Below are 24,981 nucleotides of genomic sequence, written 5' to 3' on the forward strand. Positions count from 1 at the left end.
CAGGTTAGGTGAGTGGGCAAACGCATGGCAGATGCAGTATAATGGATAAATGTGAGGTTATCCACTTTGGTGGCAAAAACAGGAAGACAGAATATTATCTGAATGGTGACAGATTAGGAAAAGGGGAGGTGCAACGAGACCTGGGTGTCATGGTACATCAGTCATTGAAGTTTGGCATACAGGTGCAGCAGGCGGTGAAGAAGGCAAATGGCATGTTAGCCTTCATAGCTCGAGGATTTGAGTATAGGAGCAGGGAGGTCTTACTGCAGTTGTACAGGGCCTTGGTGAGCCACACCTGGAATATTGTATTCAGTTTTGGTCTCCTAAACTGAGGAAGGATGTTCTTGTTATTGAGGGAGTACAGCGAAGGTTTACCAGATTGATTCCCGGGATGGCAAGACTGACATATGAGGAGTGACTGGATCAACTGGGCTTGTATCCACTGGAGTTTAGAAGAGAGGGGATCTCATAGAAACATATAATATTCTGACGGGATTGGACAGGTTAGAGGCAGTTTGAATGTTCCCGTTGCTGGGGAGTTCAAGAACTAGGGGTCACAGTCTAAGAATAAGGGGTAAGCCATTCAGGACCGAGATGAGGAGAAACTTCTTCACTCAGAGAGTGATTAACCTGTGAAATTCTCTACCGCAGAAAGTTGTTGATGCCAGTTCGTTAGATATATTCAAAACGGAGTTAGATATGGTCCTTAAGGCTAAGGGGATCAAGGGGTATGGAGAGAAAGCAGGAAAGGGGTATTGAGGGAATGATCAGCCATGATCTTATTGAATGGCGATGCAGGCTTGAAGGGCCGAATGGCCTGCTCCTGCACCTAATTTCTATGTTTCTGTTTCTATGTAACAGCCATGAGGATGCTTCAACTGACAAATGTAAGACAGCCAGAACTCTCCACATAGCATTAATCGCAAGCCTAGGTCGTGAGAGGTATACCTTGAGATCACATGGTTTCAGATGGAGTGGACACAAAGTATCGCAATTGTGTGGGATAGGCTCGATAGACCAGAGGGTCTTTATCTGTCCCTCATTGTTCATAGATGTTAGGTACTTCTTACTTTCCCAGAGAGTAGTGAGCCACTGAAATGTGATGTGTGCTGACTCTCTGCATACAATCAAGAGGGAGCGAGGCCAGTTCTTGGCTACAGCAGAGATCACATCTTATAGAAGGTAAGTGGTTTAACAGTTAATGTACACATGGTAAACACCATCTCCTGGACTAGTTTTGATCGACTGAGGGGTTTGGAGATACATTTTCTAAAGTTTTTTTCCCCTTATTGGCTGTTTTTTTGGGGGTTTTTGCCTCTCCTAGTAGATGCCCTAGCTACTGGGGGTAAGAAGTGTCTCGTCATGATGCTCCAGCCAATATGAGTGTGGGGCAGAGTTGATGGACTAGCTGTGTTTTTCATACGTGGTACATCAGCCCACTAGGAGAGGCAAAAACCCCCCAAAAAACAGCCAATAAGGGGAAAAAAACTTTAGAAAATGTATCTCCAAACCCCTCAGTCGATCAAAACTAGTCCAGGAGATGGTGTTTACCATGTGTACATTAACTGTTAAACCACTTACCTTCTATAAGATGTGATCTCTGCTGTAGCCAAGAACTGGCCTCGCTCCCTCTTGATTGTATGCAGAGAGTCAGCACACATCACATTTCAAAGGAACTGTCTTACTGCAGATATAGATAACAGAACAGTGTAATATCACAAGTAGCAGCTGATTTATAAACAGGAACTCACCACATAAGCCATATGGGTGGGGAAACACTGTGACTTTGATACATTTCCAAATCTTCTTCTGAACAGAAGTGCCAGAAAAACAAACGGAAATTGCAAACAGCCCACAGATTGCAAAAGAAAAAGACCATGGGTCCAAAATTCGGATCCTTCGCGCCTGTTTTTTTTCGGTGCTACTAGTGCACCGTTTGGTTCAAATGGTGTTCGCGGCACACGCAAAGGGTTGTGTGGCGAATCGCACCGGACACCAAATTGGTGAGGGCGTTAGCGCACGCGCAATAAAGGTGCACTGCAAGTATATAGAGCAGGCAGATCATGATGCCAATCAGCATACAACGCTAATTTGATGCCAGCAGTGCCATTTTGGAGCGCAATGCTCCAGCCAATGCCCCCTCTTAACCGCGCACAGCTGAACGCAGGAAGGCCCCCCCCATCAGCACTATTTAAAGGGATCACACAGAAGTACACAGAAGTTGCTGATTTATTTCTACTGGCTGTTGCTACAATTCTACAAGTGTTTGGTTCCTTCTATAGTTGTTTAAAGTTGCTGAAGTCTATGGGGAGTGGTGTGGCAGATCCTGAAGGATCTTTCCCTGTCTTCAAAGCTTTTGCACAAACCACTTGCTGCCAGACGTGGAGAAAGAGCAGAGGGAAGGCAGCTGGAAAAGGAAGAATGAAGAGGGGGAGAAGGGCTCTCAGCAAGAGGCCATATCCGCCTAGAGTGTTCAGGGAGCAATTCTCCTCACTGAACCTCAGCGAGAAACAACGTGTGGGACATCTGTGCTTCAGTAAGGATGTCCTCATTGAAATCTGCCACATGCTGCAGCCACAACTCAGAGCAGGGCAAGGACCACATTGCCAGTGAGATGACCGTGGCCATGAACTTTTATGCATCAGGCTGGAGCTGGAGACATTTGCAACATCTCGCAATTTGCCATCCACTGTTGCGTAAGTAAGGACACCGAGGCTTTCTATTCCAAGAGAGCTGACTGCATTTCGTTCTCTCTTGCCAGAGACCAGCCAGCAGAGCAAGTACACAACTTTGCTAGGATTTCAGCTTTCCCCGTGGTGCAGGGTGCCATTGACTGCACACACATTGCTTTGTGGGCACTGCATGTCAACTCTGCAATGTATCGGACCCGAAAGGGATTCCACTCCCTCAGCTTCCAGCTGGTGTGCGACCCTAGGCAGCGAAGAATGCAGGTGAATGCCAGCTATCCCGGCAGCAGTCATGATGCCTTTCATTCTGCGGCAGTCCGCTGAGCCAGCTGCATTTCAGCCAACACGGCAAATAATAGGGTGGCTACTGAGTGACAAGAGCAATCTAATGACCGGGTAGTGTCCCCGGTACACAACCCATGCACACATGCGCAGCATACATACAATGAAAGCTGTGCTGCAGCACAAAATGCGATAGAGCAGACCATTGGCATGCTGGAACAATGCTTCCACTGCCTGGACCACTCGGGAGGACCTCTGCAGTACTCGGCAGAAAGGGTGTCAAGATTCGTGGTGGTCTGCTGCATGCTGCACAACCTTATCATCAAGCGGGCACGACCCTTGCCAGCAGCTATACGGGGAGCAGCTGAGGAGCAGGGGCATGAAGAGAAGGAGGAAGAGAGAGTGCAACCTAGAAAGCCCCTTTCTGCCCAGGCTGTCTGTGATGAACTCATCTGAGTGCGATATGAGTAACTGCAACCTCAATTCTCCATTCACCAACACTCCCACATATTACCTTCCTTCTGTCACTGACTATGGGCCCAAATTTGGCCAGGAGTTGCTCCGTTTTTTTTGGAGCAACTTGATTTTTCTGGAGTATCTTAAAAATCCCCATTCTGCAAATTTAATTTGCGGCAGTGTAAGTGAGTTAGGATTTTTTTTAGTTTAGTTTTTTTTTTCAAAAGGGAGCGTTACCAGCCACCTATGCCTGTTTTGGCCATTTAAGCCAGTTTGGACAGCTAATAGTTCCTCCAAACTAACTTAGGCCAGCTTGTGGCCACTTGTGGCCACACAGAAAACCCTTGCGGAGAGTTAAGAAATCAGCGCAGGTAAGTACATTCTAAAGCACCAAGCACTAAACAAAGCATAAAAATAAGCATTCAATAACAAATAAAAAATACAAGGAAGTTGAGAGGACCTGCACCAAGCACCAAGATTTACAAAGCACTAAACAAAGCTCAAACAGTAATAAGCAATTAATTAATAAAAAATAGAAGGAATCCTGCACCTAATGCACCAAGACCAAAGAGATAAGCAATCAATCAATAACAAATAAAAAATAGAAGTCCTACCAAAACACGGCCCAGGAATGCTTCGGCCCCTCCCACACAGCCTACAGAGCAGACTCACAGATTCTGGGGGCGAGAAGCTACTGCGCATGCGCACACACTCTGGCGCGCATGTGCAGAGGTACCAGCACTATTTTCAGCGCCAGGACCTGGCTCCGCCCCCGAATCCAGTTGCCACGCTACGCCACCATTGAGGAGAGGCTGGGAAGCGGCCAAACTCGGCCCGAAGATTTTTGCCACCCTTGGAGTTCTACAAAAAAGGCGCACCTCTAGTGAGTGCGTCAGAAATCTGTACTGGCCAAATTTGGGCCCTATGAAAGTAAACTAGCACGAAATATAAAAACAAATAGCAAGAGTTTCTACGGGTATATAAAAAGGAAACAAGTGACTAAAGTAAATGTTGGTCCCTTAGAGGACGAGACCGGGGAATTAGTAATGGGGAACACAGAGATGGCAGAAACTCTGATCAAATATTTTATATCAGTCTTTACATAAGAACATAAGAAATAGGAGCAGGAGTAGGCTATATGGCCCCTCGAGCCTGCTCCGCCATTCAAGAAGATCATGGCTGATCTGATCATGGACTCACTTCTCTGCCCGCTCCCCATAACTCATTATCCACTTATTGTTTAAGAAACTGTCTATTTCTGTCTTCAATTTATTCAATGTCCCAGCTCCTTCCACTGACTGCGCTTGGCTTCTGCATGCTCTCAGCGATGAGACTCGAGGTGCTCTGCGCCCTCCCGGATGCACTTCCTCCACCTAGGGCGGTCTTTGGCCAGGGACTCCCAGGTGTCGGTTGGTGTGTTGCACTTTATCAAGGAGGCTTTGAGGGTGTCCTTGAAACGTTTCCTCTGCCCACCTGAGGCCCGCCTGCCGTGTAGGAGTTCCGAGTAGAGCGCTTGCTTTGGGAGACGTGTCAGGCATGCGAACAATGTGGCCCACCCAGCGGAGCTGGTCGAGTGTAGTCAGTGCCTCGATGCTGGGGATGTTGGCCTGGTCAAGGTTGGTGCGTCTGTCTCCCAGGGGATTTACAGGATCTTGCGGAGACATCATTGGTGGTATTTCTCCAGCGATTTGTGGTGTCTGCTGTATATGTCCACGTCTCTGAGCCATACAGGAGGGCGGATATCATTACAGCCCGTAGACCATGAGCTTGGTGGCAGATTTGAGGTCCTGATCTTCGAACACTCTTTTCCTCAGGCGGCCAAAGGCTGCGCTGGCGGACTGGAGGCAGCGTTGAATCTCGTCATCGATGTCTGCTCTTGCCGATAATAGGCTCCCGAGGTATGGAAAGTGGTTCACGTTGTCCAGGACCGCGCCGTGGATCTTGATGACCGGGAGGAAGTGTTGTGTGGTGGGGACAGGCTGGTGGAGGACCTTTGTCTTACGGATGTTTAGTGTAAGGCTCATGCTTTCGTATGCCTCAGTGAAGACGTTGACTATGACTTGGAGTTCAGTCTCTGAATGTGCGCAGACGCATGCGTTGTCCGTGTACTGTAGCTCAACGACAGAGGTTAGGACAGTCTTGGATCTGGCCTGGAGACGACGAAGGTTGAACAGGTTCCCACTGGCTCTGTAGTTTAGTTCCACTCCAGCGGGGAGCTTGTTGAGTGAGAGGTGGAGCATTGCAGCGAGGAAGATTGAGAAGAGGATTGGCGTGATGACGCAGCCCTGCTTGACCCCTGTCCGGATGTGGATTGGGTCTGTGGTGGATCCGTTGGTCAGGATCATGGCTTGCATGTCGTCGTGGAGCAGGCTGAGGATCACCTGTGTGTTTACAGTACTTAATGACGGGGGTTGATTGTTACAGTGAGACCTGATTTCAGGACAATGGGTAGCTAATCATTTAGTCTACATCATCTGTATGTTAATTATTTGTATGTATCATTGATACTATGCATGGAATCGAAGACTTGATTCTGTATAAACTCCTGCTGATCACCTGGTTTGTGTACAGTAATCCTTCCGACTGTGTGCAGAGGAGGTTGCCTGGCCAGTCATCTCACCTATGTGGATAGAGCTACCGTCGGAAGAGGGGTGTGACTTGATCGGTTGGCCCGAAGAACCTACAATCAACACAAATTGACCATCCATGGGCATTGTATGTAAATCCTATCTGCATTACAGGGAGCAACGTGCAGCGGCCCAGCCCGGAAATCGGCACGGTCCCGGCCTGCAAGACCGTCGGCAGGCTGGGGCTGTTAGAGGGAGCAACGTGCAGCGGCATACCACTGCAGAGAGCAACGCTTGCTGCTGCAGGAGGGCAACGGCTGTGAAGAGGGCGACTGGATTTGACGTCATCCAAATCTAGATCGCTGATTGGAGCGTGGGCGGGTCGAGCAGGAGCGGCGAGGTTGGGGTGAAGGAGCGGCGAGAGTTCGTAGATGGATGTGATCGAAGCCCAGGAGAGGCGTGAGTTCGGGGCCCAGAAGAGGCGAGGGCCCAGGGGCAGCACAGGCCCAGCCCACACTGCGATATGTGTGCGCACTAGGTCCATGCAACAGAGCTGTCGCCAGTCATCTTGGATAATCCTTGCCTTTCCAAGACCTCGCTCTGTCAAGCCCGTGTGGCGGCTGGTGTGCAACGGCCACCCCACGTTAAAACAACCCACGCACAGGCATCTTCCACCCTTCAACATGTAGTTCGGGACCTGGAATATTAGTTCCTTCATTGAAATACCTGTGAGCTCATCCCTTTTTGGCGTGGAAGCAAGTCATCCTAGATGCGAGGGACCGCCTATGATGATGATGTACAGTCATTCATGAAGCAGTTAGATGTGATTTCTGGACAATGGTTGTTTAGTCTACATCGTCTGTATGTTAATTATTTACATGTACTATTGATACTATTTTTGAAATATCGAGTTCAAAGGCCTAATTTTGTATTCGTGATATGAGAAAAGGCTGTTTGAGGAGAGTCTCGAGATTGGAAGGTGCGTGCCTCACAAGTAGAGAGCTGGCTTTGTGAAGTGTTTGTGTCTCAGTAGCATTCATACTGGGTTGGTATAAGTATGAAGGTTTAACCAAAAGACCTGATCCTGCCATTACTACAACTGAGTGTGTGTGTAATTCCGCTGTTTAAAGCAACAAAGCGAAAAGAGCAAGTCCACAGCTGTCCAACAGGCTCCACTATCTCTTCAGCTTGCTAAGCGTGAAAGAAAACATGGATAGGGATTTCCAAACCGTTACATCACTCCTACACTTTGCTCTTGCTTAGGGCAGTGGGAGTGCTGAGACACAGCGCTACGTGAGTGGGAGAGGCGCATGCTATCCTCTCTCAGGATGACAGCATACTCTGCTCCACTACCAGTCTCGTCAACCAGTGCCCATGTTGGTGCTTAAAGCAGCAGGGCCAAACTGCTCTGGCTGTAACGGCAGTCTGCAGCTGAGGGTTCTCAGGCCAGAGGTCCGATGTCACCCAGCACGGTCATCTCAAACACCCTCAGTGGATGAACCGCAGCTGTCCATGTCTGTGGGCAGCCAGGAATGGAAAATCTCCCCTTCCTGTGTGTCTGGAGTATCGCAGCCACTTTACACAGGGTTTGGTATCACTCTCCGGTGTTGTCTACAGCTGCACTGCAGCAGGTGGTATAGCTTTCACTGAACTACAGAAACCATGCTAACCTACTTTACAAATAACGGCTGGCTCTCGGTAACACATAAAGCAATCACTTGGTGTAGGAGGGAGGGCTTTACATTTTTGAGGCATTTGGACCGCTTCTGGGGGAGATGGGACCTGTACAAACCGAATGGGTTGCACCCCAACAGAGCCGGGACCAATATCCTCGCGGGGAGTTTTGCTCGTGCTGTTGGGGAGAGTTTAAACTAGCTTGGCAGGGGGATGGGAACCTGAGAACAAATTCAAAAGGGAAGGAAGTAAAGCAGAAATTGGATAGCAAGAATCTAGAAAACGAATCTGTAAGACAGAGAAAACAAAGCTTAGTAAGGAGGTCTTCCTGTGTTAAATGGTATATACTTTAATGCAAGGAGTATAGCGAATAAGGCGGATGAGCTAAGAGCACAGGTAGACACTTGGGAGTATGATATTACAGAAACATGCCTGAAAGAGGGGCTGGTTTGGCAGATCAATATCCCTGGTTACAGGATTTTTAGACAAGATAGAGATGGGGGTAAAAAAGATGGGGGCAGGGGGCGGCGGTCACGGTACTGATTAAAGAAACTATTACAGTGGTGAGGAGGGATGAGGGATGATATGTTAGAGGGACCATGAAATGAGGCCATATGGGCCGAATTGAAAAATAAAAAAGGGGCAATCACACTGCTGGGCGTGTATTATAGACCCCCAAACAGTGGGAGGGAGATAGAGGAGCAAATATGTCGGCAAATTGCTGTGAAGTCCAAAAACCATAGGGTAGTAATAGTAGTGTGCTCTGATTCGGGACCATCTCAAATCTAAAGAAGGCATCATTATCTCGAGATACCGCTTTTACAAGCATGTTGGTTCTGAGGGCCAGGAGCTGGCGGAATTTGTTGCCGTCTCGCTGGGCCGTGTAAGTTTGGAACCGCGTTGGAAGACATGCTGCGTGACGTCTTTGTAACAGGCCTAAACCACGAGGTGATCCTGCGGAAACTGCTGGCTGCGGAGGCGCTGGATCTGAGCAGGGCCATCACGATCGCCCAGGCTTGCCTGACCACAGTCGATAGTACAAAGCAGATATCCTCGCAGAGTCGGAACTCCACGGCAAGTACTGTGCTCCAGATTGTGTCATCGGTTAGCGGAGCTGCATATGGCAGGGCCCAGCCGACTGTGTTTGCGAAACCTGTAGCTACTCGAAGTCCGCCATTGGGCACGAATCCGATTTCACCCTGTTGGCGTTGTGGGGGCAATCATCGGCCTCATCAGTGCCGTTTCAGACAGTATATTTGTAGAGGCTGTGCGAAAATGGGGCACCTTCAGCGGGGTGTGTTCGCAGCTCAGTAAGCGTGCTGCGACACACCATGTGAATGATGATGACCGATCCGGAGCGGATCCGGCAATGTAACCCGAGATACCCAAGGAGGAAGTGTTTAGTGTACATTCATTCCTGGCAAAGAGCCGACCGATAATGATTAAAGTAAAATTGTACGGCGTGCCGGTATCTATGGAATTAGACACAGGTGCGAGTCAGTCAATTATGAGCCAGAGGACTTTCGAAAAGCTGTGGGACACCAAGGCCGTGAAACCCAAGCTGAGTCCAGTAAATGCAAAATTGCGTACCTACACCAAAGAGCTCATACCAGTGATTGGCAGTGCAGCAGTCACGGTGTCGTACGATGGGGCGGTTCATGATCTATTGCTGTGGATCATTCCAGGCAATGGTCCAACGCTGTTGGGCAGCAGTTGGCTCAAAAAAATAAAGTGGAACTGTAACGATATTAAAGCTTTGTCATTGGTGGATGACGCTTCGTGTGCTCAAGTGCTGAGCAAATTTCCCTCGCTGTTTGAACCGGGCATCGGCAACTTCACGGGAGCCAAGGTGCAGATCCACCTGGACTCAGATGCAAGACCCGTCCATCACAAAGCCCGGGCGGTCCCGTACATGATGAGGGAGAAGGTCGAAATCGAACTGGACAGACTCCAACATGAAGGGGTCATTTCACCGGTCGAATTTAACGAATGGGCTAGTCCCATTGCTCCTGTGCTGAAGAGCGATGGCACTGTCAGGATTTGTGGAAACTACAAGGTTACGATCAACCGAGTTTCGAAACAGGATCAGTACCTATTACCAAAGGCTAATGACCTGTTTGCACCGCTAGCCGGGGGAAAGTCGTTCACCAAATTGGATTTGACGTCAGCCTATATATATGACACAGGAGTTTGTCGAAGTGTCGAAGAAACTTACGTGCATCAATACCCATAAAGGGCTGTTCATTTACAACAGGTGTCCTTTCGAAATTCGCTCGGCTGCAGCCATATTTCAGAGAAACATAGAGGGTTTACTGAAGTCCGTCCCTAGAACCGTGGTGTTCCAAGAAGACATTCTGGTCACAGGTCGTGATACTGCCGAACACCTGCACAACCTGGAAGAGGTTCTACGTCATCTGGACAAAGTAGGGCTCAGGCTGAAACGTTCAAAGTGCATCTTTATGGCACTGGAAATCGAATTCCTGGGAAGGAAGTTTGCTGCAGACGGCATCAGGCCTACAGACTCGAAAACAGAGGCCATCAAAAATGCACCCAGATCCCAGAATGTGCTGCGTTCGTTCCTTGGTCTTCTCAACTAATTTGGTAATTTCTGACCTAAATTGAGCACATTATTAGAGCCATTGCACAAGCTGCTCAGAAAAAGCGACAACTGGGTTTGGGGTGTATTTCAAGACAGGGCCATCGAGAAGGCTAGAAATCTGCTTTGTTCCAACAAATTGCTGGTACATTATGACCCGTGCAAGCGTTTAGTATTGGCCTGTGATGCTTCATCACATGGGGTTGGTTGTGGGCTCCAACAATCCAATGAGTCGGGTAAACTACAACCCGTTGCGTATGCGTCGAGAAGCATATCTAAAGCAGAAAGAGCCTACGGCATGGTGGAGAAAGAAGCTTTAGCCTGCGTATATGGGTTTAAAAATATACACCAGTATCTGTTTGGGCTTCGTTTCGAGCTTGAAACCGATCACAAGCCGCTCATATCTTTGTTTTCAGAGCATCGTGGTATCAAATACCAATGCATCGTCCCGCATCCAGAGATGGGTGCTGACATTATGTGCCTATCATTATGTATTTGCCATAGACCTGGCACCGAGAATTGTGCTGATGCATTGAGCCATTTACCATTGCCCACGCCGGAGGTGGAAATGCCACAGCCCGCAGACCAGTTAGTCATGGATGCCTTTGAGAGTGAAGGGTCGCCTGTCACTGTTTAACAAGTTAGGACCTGGACCAGCCAGGATCCGATCTTATCGGTTGTAAAATGTTGTGTCCTTAGTGGTGATTGGTTGGCCATTCCCAGGGAAGTCTGTGATGAGACCAAACCTTACAACCGTCGCAAAGACAAATTATCCATTCAATCTGATTGTTTGCTATGGGATAATCATGTTGTTATGCCCAAGAAAGGCAGGGAGAGATGTGTACGGGATTTACACAGTACCCATCCCAGTATTGTGATGATGAAGGCCATTGCCAGGTCCCATGTTTGGTGGCCTGGCATTGACTCTGATTTGGAGTCATGTGTGCATCAGTGCAACACTTGCATGCAGTTAAGCAATGCACCAGTGGAATCTCCGCTAAGTCGGTGGTCGTGGCCATCCAAACCATGGTCGAGGATCCACATCGACTATGCGGGTCCTTTCCTGGGCAAAATGTTTTTGGTGATGGTGGATGCGTATTCCAAATGCATAGAATGTGTAATCATGTCATCCAGCACATTCACAGCCACCACTGAGAGCCTTCGTGCCATGTTCGCCACTCATGGTCTGCCTGACATCAATGGTATCAAGCACGTAAGGTCAGCACCATTCAAACCCACGTCCAATGGTCAAGCGGAGCAGGCCGTCCAAACCATCAAGCAGAGCCTGAAACGCGTAACTCACGGTTCTTTGCAGACTTGCTTGTCACGCATACTGCTTAGTTACAGGACGAGACCTCACATGCTTACCGAGGTCCCCCCTGCTGAACTGTTGATGAAGAGAGGTCTCAAGACTAGGCTCTTGCTTGTCCACCCTGATCTTAACGATCACGTCGAAAACGGACGTCAACATCAGCAGTGGTATCATGATTGCACTGCCGTGTCACGCGACATCTTTATTAATAATCCTGTGTATGTGCTAAATTATGGTCAAGGCCCCAAGTGGGTCACTGGCACTGTTACAGCCAAGGAGGGTAACAGGGTGCTTATTGTCAGGCTCACTAATGAGCAAACATGCAGGAGGCACATTGATCAGATGAAATTGCGGCACACAGACAAACCGGAACAGCTTGAAGAAGACACCATCAATGACCAACCGATTCATGTTCAGCCATCAGAAGACCCTGCTGTTGTCAATGAATCTGGACCTTCAATCCCCGACATGGACACTGCCACTCCCATTAGATCGGCTACCCAGCCTCAAGACATCAATGACTCGGAGAGCTCACCCAGATCTGGAATTGAACTGAGACGATCAACTAGGGAGCGGAAAGCCCCGGTCCGTCTCAATTTGTAAATCGGACTGATACCAAGATCATGGGGGGGAATGATGTAATGTATGTATGCCTGGGTTTACCTGCCACCAGGTGGAGCGACCGTCAGAGGTCATTGGGCCACAGACACACACGTGAAGCCCTTGTATTATAAAGAAAGCCTCCATGTTTAATCCTCACTTTGAGAGCTAATAAAGTAGAGTCAAGTCGCACCTGACTGTGTTCATGGTACTAAGCCTATTGAGTTATTGCATACGCAACAAGAAACACATGCCAATTTCTTATTTTTCAAAAAAACCCAGAACTATATCTAAACGCCCCATCGTAAATTACCTCAAACACATCCACCCACCGTTTGTCTGTCTCTCTATTTTATTGGAGAGCTTGTATTTTTAACTTGCAGCATACAAGATTACGAATCTACATTGTGGTATCTGTCTCACCAGTCAGTCCTATGACGGAAGGACAAAAATAAACATTTCCTGATCTAGATTGCCAGAAGTACTTGCCCACATATCTCCCACTAACTGTTACTACAGAGAAAACAACTTTGTTTCTGATCATCCCAGTTCAACAAATATGTTGCAAACAATCTTCTCTCTTTGGATTGTTCTATGTAAGTACAGTATATGTGTATATATATATATATATATATATATATATTTTTTTTTTTAACAACTAATTTTAAAAATGGTTTTTATTAGCATCAACATAAATGGTCAGCATTAGAATCAGACACAGAAAGCATGACATCAATATGGTTAGCTTGGGATGTAGGATTATGGAGTTAACCTTTTTTTTAAAGAAAGTTCTGCATTTCACCATAATTGCAGGGTTCTGCACAAGCAGGAAGCATCGCGATAAAAATAAAACTTGGTTGGCAGAGTGGCAATGAATTAAAGAAAGAGAAATGGATTGTTCCCAAATAATTTGGATGTGTTTTAAATGATGACAATACAATAAGAAATACACAGGGGCTGTGGCAAAGCTACGCAACAAAGCACAGCAACTAATTTAACTCTGATCTGGGATGTTTGTGATAATAACAGACAGTCTACTATAAAGTGATTTAAAACTTACAATATATCCTTTCAGATTAATCACTGTAGTCTGTGTTTAATACACTGTGAAAATTTGAAGTTCCAATATCTAAACTCATTGTGTTTTCATTGTTTCAGTTCACGTTATTAAGACAATGGAGTCTTGGCAAGGTAAGGAGGTATTTAACGTTAATCCTTAAATATTCTGAGCTCTTACTATAAGATTGTACTGGAAAATAATGTAAAAAGCATGTGATAAATACTGAGCAATAGAAAGCATTATATGGTTTCTGTAAATTAAAGAAAGGGAAAATGCATTCTTCCCAAATATTTTGGACGTGTTTTAAATGATGACGATACAATAAGACATACACAGGGGATGTGGCAAAGCTACGCAGAAAAGCACAGCAACTCTTTGAGAATTTAACTATGGTCTGGACCATACAATTTCAAAATTTACAGATGACAGCAAATTGGGGGACTGCGTCAAAATACTGGATGACATTAATAAACTAGCAGAATCTGTGCTCCACCAATTGTGGCCTCTTGCACATCCCAGTTTTAATCGCTTCACTATTGGCGGCCGTGCCTTCAGCTGTCGAGGGCCTAAGTTCTGTAATTCCCTCCCTAAACCTCTCCACCTCTCTTCATTCCTTTAAGGCACTCCTTAAAACCTACCCCTTTGACCAAACCTTTGGTCATCTGCCCTAATATCTCCTTATGTGGCTTGGTGTCAAAGTTTGTTTGATAACACTCCTGCGCAGCATCTTGAGATGTTTTACTACATTAAAGGCACTATATAAATACATGTTGTTGCGTAATTGGCAAATGAACTTTAGCATAGTTAAGTGTGAGGTGGGACATTTTGGTAGGAAGAATAAGGAGGCCACAGGTGGAAAATAAGTGTCTAAATGGAGTAATGGAACAGAGAGATCTGGGGGTACAGATAAACAGATCATTAAAAGTAGCGACGCAGGTTAATATATGGATTTGTATAGCACCTTTCACGACCACCCAAAGTGCTTTACAGCCAATGAAGTACTTTTTGAGTGTAGTCGCTGTTGTAATGTGGGAAACGCGGCAGCCAACTTACGCACAGCAAGCTCCCACACACAGCAATGTGATAATGACCAGATAATCTGTTTTTGTGATGTTGGTTGAGGGATAAATATTGGCCAGGACACCGGGGATAACTCCCCTGCTCTTCTTCGAAATAGTACCATGGGATCTTTTACGTCCACCTGAGAGAGCAGACGGGGCCTCGGTTTAACATCTCATCCAAAAGACAGCATTCCCTCAGCACTACACTGGAGTGTCAGCCCATATTTATGCGCTCAAGTCCCTGGAGTGAGACTTGAACCCACAACCTTCTGGCTCAGAAGCAAGTGTGCTATCCACTGAGCCACAGCTGACACATAATAAGACCATAAAAATGCAAACAAAGCTCTGTCACAAAAAGAATTAAGGAAACAATTTCTTTACACAGAGGTTGGTTAGAACTTGAATTCTCTGCCACTAAACATAAGAACATAAGAAATAGGAGCAGGAGCAGGCCATACGGCCCCTCAAGCCTGCTCCACCATTTAATACGATCATGGCTGATCTGATCATGGACTCAGCTCCACTTCCCTGCCCACTCCCCATAACCCCTATCCCCTTATTGGTTAAGAAACTGTCAATCTCTGTCCTAAATTTATTCAATGACCCAGCTTCCACAGCTCTCTGAGGCAGCAAATTCCACAGATTTACAACCCTCTGAGAGAAGAAATTCCTCCTCATCTCAGTTTTAAATGGGCGGCCCCTTATTCTAAGATCATGCCCGCTAGTTCCAGTCTCCCCCATCAGTGGAAACATCCTCCCTGCATCCACCTTGTCAAGCCCCCTCATAATCTTATACGTTTTGCTAAGATCACCTCTCATTCTTCTGAATTCCAATGAGTAGAGGCCCAACCTCCTCAACCTTTCCTCATAAGTCAACCCCTTCATCTCCAGAATCAACCTAGTGAACCTTCTCTGAACTTCCTCCAAAGCAAGTAGATCCTTTCGTAAATATGGAAACCAAAACTGTACGCAGTATTCCAGGTGCGGCCTCGCCAATACCCTGTATAACTGTAGCAAGACTTCCCTGCTTTTATTCTCCATCCCCTTTGCAATAAAGGCCAAGATTCCATTGGCCTTCCTGATCACTTGCTATACCTACATACTAACCTCTTGTGTTTCATGCACAAGTACCCCCAGGTCCCGTTGTACTGCAGTACTTTGCAATTTTTCTCCATTTAAATAATAACTTGCTACTTGATTTTTTTCTGCCAAAGTGCATGACCTCACACTTTCCAACATTATACTTCATCTGCCAAATTTTTGCCCACTTAGCCTGTCTATGCCCTTTTGCAGATTTTTTGGGTCCTCCTCACACATTGCTTTTCCTCCCATCTTTGTAGCATCAGCAAACTTGGCTACGTTACACTCCAAGTCGTTAATATAGATTGTAAATAGTTGGGGTCCCAGCGCTGATCCCTGTGGCACCTCACTAGTTACTGATTGCCAACCTGAGAATGAACCATTTACCCCGACTCTCTGTTTTCTGTTGGTTAGCCAATCCTCTATCCATGCTAATATATTACCCCCAACCCCGTGAACTTTTATCTTGTGCAGTAACCTTTTATGTGGCACCTTGTCAAATGCCCTCTGGAAGTCCAAATACATTACATCCACTGGTTGCTCTTTACCCTGGCATCACGGAGACATGGCTCCAGGGTGACCAAGGCTGGGAATTCAACATCCAGGGGTATTCAACATTTAGGAAGGATAGACAGAAAGGAAAAGGAGGTGGGATAGCGTTGATGGTTAAAGAGGAAATTAACGCAATAGTAAGGAGGGACATTAGCTTGGATGATGTGGAATCTGTATGTGTGGAGCTGCGGAATACCAAAGGGCAGAAAACACTACTGGGAGTTGTGTACAGACCACCAAACAGTAGTAGTGAGGTTGGGGACAGTATCAAACAAGAAATTAGGGATGCGTGTGTTAGCGTTAGTGTTTTCTTAGAAGAATCACTCAACACTCAGGGTCGGTTCCAATGCTGAAGCAGCTTTTATTACGCTCAGCGGGAAGGAAAAACTCAGGACCGTATCCAGGTTTCTCTTCACAGAACAAAGGTTTACATGTACCTTTATATGTTTCACAACAGTTACAAAACAGTTTACTACAGTTACACAGCCCATCACGGCTGGACACAAGCCAATCACAACGATTATAGATTACATATAGGTTCTTTTAACCCAATAGAATTCTCCTAGTATCCAGGGAACCATATGTTCGGTTATTGTCAGCTTGGGCTGATCGATGACTTTATAGGTTCTCTCCCTAGTTCTTTCATCTGGGAGAAATAATTGGTTTATAGCCTTGTTTACAGCAAATGGCTTCCCTCTTATCTTTCTTCCTGGGGAATTAATTGGTTTATGACCTTGCTCACAGGAGATGGTTTCCTTCTTATCTCTGTCTTCCCAGGCATTCCTACAGTGGGCCTCACAGGGTTATTGCTCGGTCAGTGAACGTTCAACAGTTCACAGCTTGACTACCTGGTTTCCCATCATGCCTGGGCAGCCATTTTATGTGTGTGTCCATTTAAGCTTATGTGAGTTTTAAATATCCAGCAGGTGCCTAATGCCTAAGTCTATATATATCTTTCTACTCTCTACAACAATTCCCCCTTTCGGTAAAGGGACTAGTCCTAGTCCCCTTTTAACCAAAATACTGCCTTTATCTGATATTTGTGCACGGCCCGGTATTCCTTGCCTCAACGTGCTGGCCAGTCACGCGGTTTCAGGAGTTCCGGTTGCTTAAATCAAATTAACAAAGGCTAGCTCCTCCCGTCCCCTTATCAAACAGGCTTGTTTAATATCCAGGGAACGGTGATTAGTCCGTTTCCGCCATTTGTGGCGCCTGCATACCTGGCAGGCCATCACGCCCCAGGTTATTGCTAAGATTAATTGTATACCGACCAGTGTGTGTGAAATAATTCGGATCCATGGGTGGATGTTCACATTTATTCCCCAGTCCCAGACCTTTCTCCACCAACTCTGACTTTGTAAGTCTACCTCGGTATCTTCTTCCAGTTCTTTGATTTTAGTTTGTAGCTGGTGATAGATTTTTACAGATTGCCCCACTCTGAGCCTTAACTCCCGTAATACCTCGGTTAGATGTGGGATAGGGACCTGCTCTGGCTCGTCATAATCCTGTAAATGATCATGGAGCTGATTGGTTACCTCGATAACTTCGGACTTCCGGCGCCTAACCTGGGTGATATGCGCTTGCCCGATCGCGACAGGTCGTAGTGGTGTAAAGCAAAAGTTTGGCTGCGGTATAGGGCACTGCAGGTCATTATACTGGTATGAACGCTCTGTGGTAGAGACGCAGTATCTTCCCCTCCCTCCGTAGCCTGCCCTCGCGAAGTGCATGTGTGCGGGCACTATTTCTAGTACACACCCGTTGGTTCGGTTAAACCCGCACTCGTCTAGTTCACCTCGGCCCACCGGGTGAGGGCATACTGTGATTTCCCCCTTTTGCTTGCAATCTGCTAGGGAAATCCCAGTAAGTATGTTGTTTCGACGAACGGCAGAGGTGGTGGTTAGGTAGTAGCGTATGGAGACATTTTCCCGTATTACTCCGATATTCTCTCGTTGGTATAGGGGGAACGGCCCTGAGTCCGGCGTGACTATAGGGATCATCAGGACTGTCCCTATCCCGGTAGTCCTACCCATCTGGCAATCTGGAATTGCTGGGTATACTCTGGTCAGTCCCTTCAGAGTACAATTATCCAGTGTCCCCCTTTGGTTAGCCAACTGAGCTAAATCTTCCTGTTCTCTATCAATGAGGTGATTGATGGTTCTGGCGTGAGCTTCCAGAACTGAGATGCCATCCAGCTGGATTTTGGCACCCTCCTTTCCTAGGTTGGCTTGGTCTTCCTGGTTTTGCTCCACCCTCTCCAATAACCCCTTCATCACCCCTCTAAGCTGTTCCACCCTCTCATTTAATTCTTGTATGTCTATCGAGTTCACTACGGAGGTCTCTGTATTGAAAACGGTAGCAACATCATTAACTATTTCCCTCTTCATCCTGGGGGCTAACCCCTGTCCCCGGAACCTACTGGCACCCATTGCATCGGCAGCCTGCTGCATTACAACTTTACTTAATACATTGTACATCTTCCTTGACTGTTCTGTACAGTATTCCGGCATCTGGATGCCTGAAATATTGATCAGAACAGGCACAATTTCATGTCTAACATTATCATACAACAGTTCCCCCTCGCTGTACATTACAATCCCATTCTCTGGTCCCTTCGTAGTTATGGGGCAAGGCAGTTCCTCGGGCAATGTAGTGATTCTTATGGGGCGCGGTGTCGGAGGGGGTGAGAAACATACATACAATGATATTGCAGCCGCCCCCACCTCCTCGTAATACCCACACAGCCCCATTCCCTTCTTGCGGATGACTGATTGCTGGGATTGTCCCGGAGGCGCACAAATTATGCCGAAAGTACATTCATCAGGCCCTTTGACATCCCTCCGTTTAATGCATCTGCTCCTTATACCCGTGGAGCACTGTACACATACTCTTATTCTTATTAGGATTCTTATTAGGATTCACTTGTAACCATGCATTAAAATAAGTCCTGTCCTTGCTCCAGTCCTTGGCTGCTGGAATGCACATTCCGTCCGTTAAATTAAACAAGACTCCATAGTTCATGTAGTTGTTTATTTCCAGCGTGCTCTGCTGTCCGTCGGTGTTGCCCAGGGTACGTGCATGTCGCAGGGCTATCCATATTACGAGTAGCGCCGTTCGTATTCCCATTCCGGTAAGTATTATCTGTAATTTTAAACAGACGGCCTGGTCGTCACCAGGGGTTAAGTTTTTTTGCTCTACGAGTGTCCCTGTCACCCTGCAAAATCAGAAGCACAAGGTTATAATCGAACCATTTCGAGCTGAATCTGTAGGGCGTGCGCCCGTGTCTTTACCCACTTAAATATTACCCAAACTCCTATGACCAAGGCCAAAGCTATTCCTCCAAACATCGCTGTCTGCTTTACCGTTAGGTTGGGTTTGTGGACTACACCTACCCACCGTGGGGTACATTGGCTCTATTGCCAGAGGTGACGGTGCTATGGCTGCGCACTGCACTATCCGTCTAGTCCCGTTATCTCTTCCAGCCTGTTTATCTTAGCTTTTAACTCTTCAATTTGTTTTATTGAATATCTATTTCTTTATTGTATCAGGCAAGTATTATTACATAAGCTAGTTCTGTTTTTATTTTTGTTTCCTCTGTTAGGTGAGTCTTTTTTTTCCTATTAAGAAATCCAAATTAATAATGTTCAGTATAAAACGGCTGTCAATGGAAAGGGTTAACTCCTTTCCAGGTTTGTAAGAAGACCTGATGTCATTACGTGACTTCACGTAATCATCTGAAAAAAAGTCTTTGTGCCTTCAAAACTGGCTTCGAAATTAGGAATCCGTTAAAAACAGCATAAATCATTAGAGTAAACTCCAATGTTTTCTTAACTTCTAATTCAAGTACTTGCCAAAGAAATTTTTTTTTTTTTTTATTGTTTTAAAACAAGACCACACATACAATAGCAATTTTGTTTACTGAAATTCAATTCTGTTTTTTTTTATTTCTCTCTTTCTCCTCGTTATCTTCAAAACCCTCCTGCTTGTTTAGACTGTTCGGGACTTTTTTGATAAACACTGTCCATTTTGGAAATCTTTTCAAACTGCATTGAAACTTTTGAAAATTCGAATCCATGTAGAGTGTTTTTTACTTATTATTTTTTTTTTCTCTTCTAATTAAACCAATATCTTTTTCACAGCAAACATCAACTAGTATTTAGTAAGTTATGTCTTTTTCCATTTAGTCCGTTACATCTTTTTTTTTTCTTTCTTCAAATTAGGTTTTGTATTTTACACGGAGGGTTCGTAACTCCATAAAGTTGTTAATTTAAAATCATGCTCCAGTTTCAAAGTCGTTACTAAAGCTTGCTGTTTTTTAACATTTTCCAAAAGTTCCTTTTACACCTTCGCAGATAGCTCGCCACTTGCCCAGGAGTTTGACCTGATCAGATTTAATTTAATCTTTTTCTTTTTTTTTTTAAATCCACCTCAGTATTTCCTGTGCCTTCTCTGAATATCTCAAAATCCCAATTCAAACTTTGTAATTTCAATCTTTATTTAAAACTTTTTTTTTTTAGAAGCTCTTTTTTTTTAAAGCATTCTTTATCTCATTCCGAGACTAAATTTATGTCTTTCAACCCAATCAATCATTGCATGTTTTCTTTCGGCAAGTAAGTGAGCATGTCAAATAAATATTTTGCTCAACAAACCTATTCTTTATTTGTTTATTTTCCTAGCTCCGTAACTTATCATCCGAATAAATCCACACCTGCGTTTCTAACTTAAATGTCTTAAAACTTCCCACATACAGGACAACATTACAAAGGGTTTAAAAAAAGACTTTCACTCTGTTTCTAAAATAAACAGACACTTGCATTCCTCTTCCAACCAGGCTTTCGGAACATGAAAACATAAAAAAATCACACAGACACTTCTCACTCAACGATCAGACATTTACAACAGTCTCTCTTCTTGTTTTGGCCGTCTCTATTTTTGGATCCATGACCTTTCAGGGAATTCGTAGTTTTATCTAAATAATTCCTCACATAACTAATTCCTGAGGATTCCACCCTGCTTTAATCATTTTTTCAATTAGCTTCTTTTGTTTTTCCGCCAGGTGGCGGGTAAGCGACCCTTCTGGTCCCCACTCGAGTTTACTTGTTTTCATGGCCATTCCTGGGTAGGGCTAGTACCGTTAGGAATCTACTCTCAGAGGTCCACTTTCTTTCTAGCGCGACTTGTAGTAAACTGTCTCTTGGCTACTGTCAGGTCACAAGTTCTGCTGTTACACAAACTTATACAATTCTTAAAAACGCGTTTAAGCAATTCCCGCAGTGCTCTACGTATCCTTAACGACTACCTACCACCGCTCAGCCCGTTGGTCCGACCCTGTTCACAGGTTTGGATTCCGTTAGCCGCTGTACACCGCTTGGTTCTACCCCGGGGTATTTCAAATTACACTACTGGGTCCGGAAGATGTCTCTCGGTATCACGATCCCACGGTCTAAGTGTGTTCCCTACGCCTACTTGGTTCCTGGCCATCACGTGGGACAAAAGTCCTCTTAATTCAGGCTCAGGCTAGGCGTTTGAGATATTAGACCGTCTCCTCATGTCGATCAACCAGCTTCCACCTTCCGCACCCTTTATACTTAAAAATTGTTTTTTATACTCACCCGGGTTTTTTCCAAGGGCGTCCAGCGACTCCGGGAAATCCCGTCGACTACGCCATTGTTAGCGTTAGTGTTTTCTTAGAAGAATCACTCAACACTCAGAGTCGGTTCCAATGCTGAAGCAGCTTTTATTACGCTCAGCGGGAAGGAAAAACTCAGGACCGTATCCAGGTTTCTCTTCACAGAACAAAGGTTTACATGTACCTTTATATGTTTCACAACAGTTACAAAACAGTTTACTACAGTTACACAGCCCATCACGGCTGGACACAAGCCAATCACAACGATTATAGATTACATATAGGTTCTTTTAACCCAATAGAATTCTCCTAGTATCCAGGGAACCATATGTTCGGTTATTGTCAGCTTGGGCTGATCGATGACTTTATAGGTTCTCTCCCTAGTTCTTTCATCTGGGAGAAATAATTGGTTTATAGCCTTGTTTACAGCAAATGGCTTCCCTCTTATCTTTCTTCCTGGGGAATTAATTGGTTTATGACCTTGCTCACAGGAGATGGTTTCCTTCTTATCTCTGTCTTCCCAGGCATTCCTACAGTGGGCCTCACAGGGTTATTGCTCGGTCAGTGAACGTTCAACAGTTCACAGCTTGACTACCTGGTTTCCCATCATGCCTGGGCAGCCATTTTATGTGTGTGTCCATTTAAGCTTATGTGAGTTTTAAATATCCAGCAGGTGCTAATGCCTAAGTCTATATATATCTTTCTACTCTCTACAACACGTGCAATAAAGGTACAGCAGTTATCATGGGAGACTTTAATCTACATATAGATTGGGCTAACCAAACTGGTAGCAATACAGTGGAGGAGGATTTCCTGGAGTGTATTAGGGATGGTTTTCTAGACCAATATGTCGAGGAACCAACTAGAGGGCTGGCCATCTTAGACTGGGTGATGTGTAATGAGAAAGGACTAATTAGCAATCTTGTTGTGCAAGGTGCCTTGGAGAAGAGTGACCATAATATGGTAGAATTCTTTATTAAGATGGAGAGGGACACAGTTAATTCAGAGACTAGGATCCTAAACTTAAGGAGAGTTAACTTCGATGGTATGAGACGTGAATTGGCTAGAATAGACTGGCAAATGATACTTAAAGGGTTGATGGTGGATAGGCAATGGCAAACATTTGAAGATCACATGGATGAACTTCAACAATACCTGTCTGGAGTAAAAAATAAAACGGGGAAGGTGGCTCAACCGTAGCTAAGAAGGGAAATTAAGGATAGTGTTAAATCCAAGGAAGAGACATATAAATTGGCCAGAAAAAGCAGCAAGCCTGAGGACTGGGAGAAATTTAGAATTCAGCAGAGGAGGACAAAGGATTTAATTAGGAGAGGGAAAATAGAGCATGAGAGGAAGTTGCCAGGAACATAAAAACTGACTGCAAAAGCTTCTATAGATATGTGAAGAGAAAAAGATTAGTGAAGACAAACGTAGGCCCCTCGCAGTCAGATTTAGGTGAATTTATAATGCGGAACAAAGAAATGGCAGACCAGTTGAACAAATACTTTGGTTCTGTCTTCACGAAGGAAGACCCGAATAACCTTCCGGAAATACTTAGGGACCGAGGATCTAGTGGGAAGGAGGAACTGAAGGAAATCCTTATTAGGCGGGAAATTGTGTTAGGGAAATTGATGGGATTGAAGCCCGATAAATCCCCAGGGCCTGATAATTTGCATCCCAAAGTACTTAAGGAAGTGGCCCTAGAAATAGTGGATACATTGGTGATCATTTTCCAACAGTCTATCGACTCTAGATCAGTTCCTATGGACTGGAGGGTAGCTAATGTAACACCTTTTTTTTAAAAGGGAGGGAGAGAAAAAACGGGTAATTATCGACCGGTTAGCCCGACATCAGTAGTGGGGAAAATGTCGGAATCAATTATTAACGATGAAATAGCAGCGCATTTGGAAAGCAGTGACAGGATCGGTCCAAGTCAGCTTGACAAATCTTCTGGAATTTTTTGAGGATGTAACTAGTAGAGTGGACAAGGGAGAACCAGTGGATGTGGTGTATATGGACTTTCGAACGGCTTTTGACAAGGTCCCACACAAGAGATTGGTGTGCAAAATTAAAGCACATGGTATTGGGGTAATGTACTGACATGGATAGAGAACTCGTTGGCAGACAGGAAGCAGAGTCGGGATAAATGGGTCCTTTTCAGAATGGCAGGCAGTGACTAGTGGGGTGCTGCAGGGCTCAGTGCTGGGACCCCAGCTATTTACAATATACATTAATGATTTAGATGAAGGAATTGAGTCTAATATCTCCAAGTTTGCAGATGACACTAAGCTGGGTGGAGGTGTGAGCTGTGAGGAGAACGCTAAGAGGCTGCAGGTGACTTGGGCAGGTTAGGTGAGTGGGCAGCTGCATGGCAGATGCAGTATAATGTGGATAAATGTGAGATTATCCACTTTGGTGGCAAAAACAGGAAGGCAGAATATTATCTGAATGGCGACAGATTAGGAAAAGGGGAGGTGCAACGAGACCTGGGTGTCATGGTACATCAGTCATTGAAAGTTGGCATGCAGGTACAGCAGTGGTGAAGAAGGCAAATGGTATGTTGGCCTTCATAGCTAGGGGATTTGAGTATAGGAGCAGGGAGGTCTTACTGCAGTTGTACAAGGTCTTGGTGAGGCCTCACCTGGAATATTGTGTTCGGTTTTGTTCTCCTAATGTGAGGAAGGACGTTCTTACTATTGAGGGAGTGCAGCGAAGGTTCACCAGACTGATTCCCGGGATGGCAGGACTGACATAAGAGGAGAGACTGGATCGACTGGGCCTGTATTCATTGGAGTTTAGAAGGATGAGAGGGGATCTCATAGAAACATAAAATTCTGATGGGACTGGACAGGTTAGATGCAGGAAGAATGTTCCCGATGTTGGGAAAGTCCAGAACCAGAGGACACAGTCTAAGGATAAGGGGTAAGCCATTTAGGACTGCGATGAGGAGAAACTTCTTCACTCAGAGAGTTGTTAACCTGTGGAATTCCCTACTGCCGTGAGTTGTTCACTGGATATATTCAAGAGGGAGTTAGATATGGCCCTTACGGCTAAAGGAATCAAGGGGTATGGAGAGAAAGCAGGAAAGGGGTACTGAGGTGAATGATCAGCCATGATCTTATTGAATGGTGGTGCAGGCTCGAAGGGCCGAATGGCCTACTCCTGCACCTATTTTCTATGTTTCTATCCACCCTGTTCATTACATCCTCAAAGAGTTCCAGCAAATTTGTCAAAGATGACTTCTCCTTCATAAATCCATGCTGACTCTGCCTGACTGCACTATGCTTTTCCAACTGTCCTGCTGCTGCTTCTTTAATAATGGACTCCAACATTTTCCCAGATGTTAGGTTAACTGGTCTATAGATTCCTGCTTTTTGTCTGCCTCCTTTTTTAAAAAGGGGCGTTACATTTGCAGTTTTCCAACCTGC

The 24,981-nt window shown here is 45.5% G+C and overlaps 1 protein-coding gene across 2 annotated transcripts in view; it reads left to right on the plus strand.

The window, feature by feature from the left end:
* LOC139226819 (Fc receptor-like protein 5) overlaps nt 1-24,981 on the plus strand; it is a 56,990-nt gene that overhangs the window by 13,975 nt on the left and 18,034 nt on the right. The window contains exons 1-2 of one of the 2 annotated variants that reach the window (XM_070857858.1): nt 12,537-12,770; nt 13,333-13,365. In XM_070857858.1, the coding sequence (XP_070713959.1) occupies nt 12,734-12,770; nt 13,333-13,365 (70 nt within the window). In that variant the 5' untranslated portion in view covers nt 12,537-12,733. Of the gene's footprint in view, nt 1-12,536; nt 12,771-13,332; nt 13,366-24,981 lie in introns of those variants that run through there. The other variant, XM_070857857.1, reaches the window with a different exon arrangement.

The sequence above is a fragment of the Pristiophorus japonicus genome, chromosome 16 (genome assembly GCF_044704955.1).
Source record: "Pristiophorus japonicus isolate sPriJap1 chromosome 16, sPriJap1.hap1, whole genome shotgun sequence".
Taxonomy (NCBI): Eukaryota; Metazoa; Chordata; class Chondrichthyes; family Pristiophoridae; genus Pristiophorus; species Pristiophorus japonicus.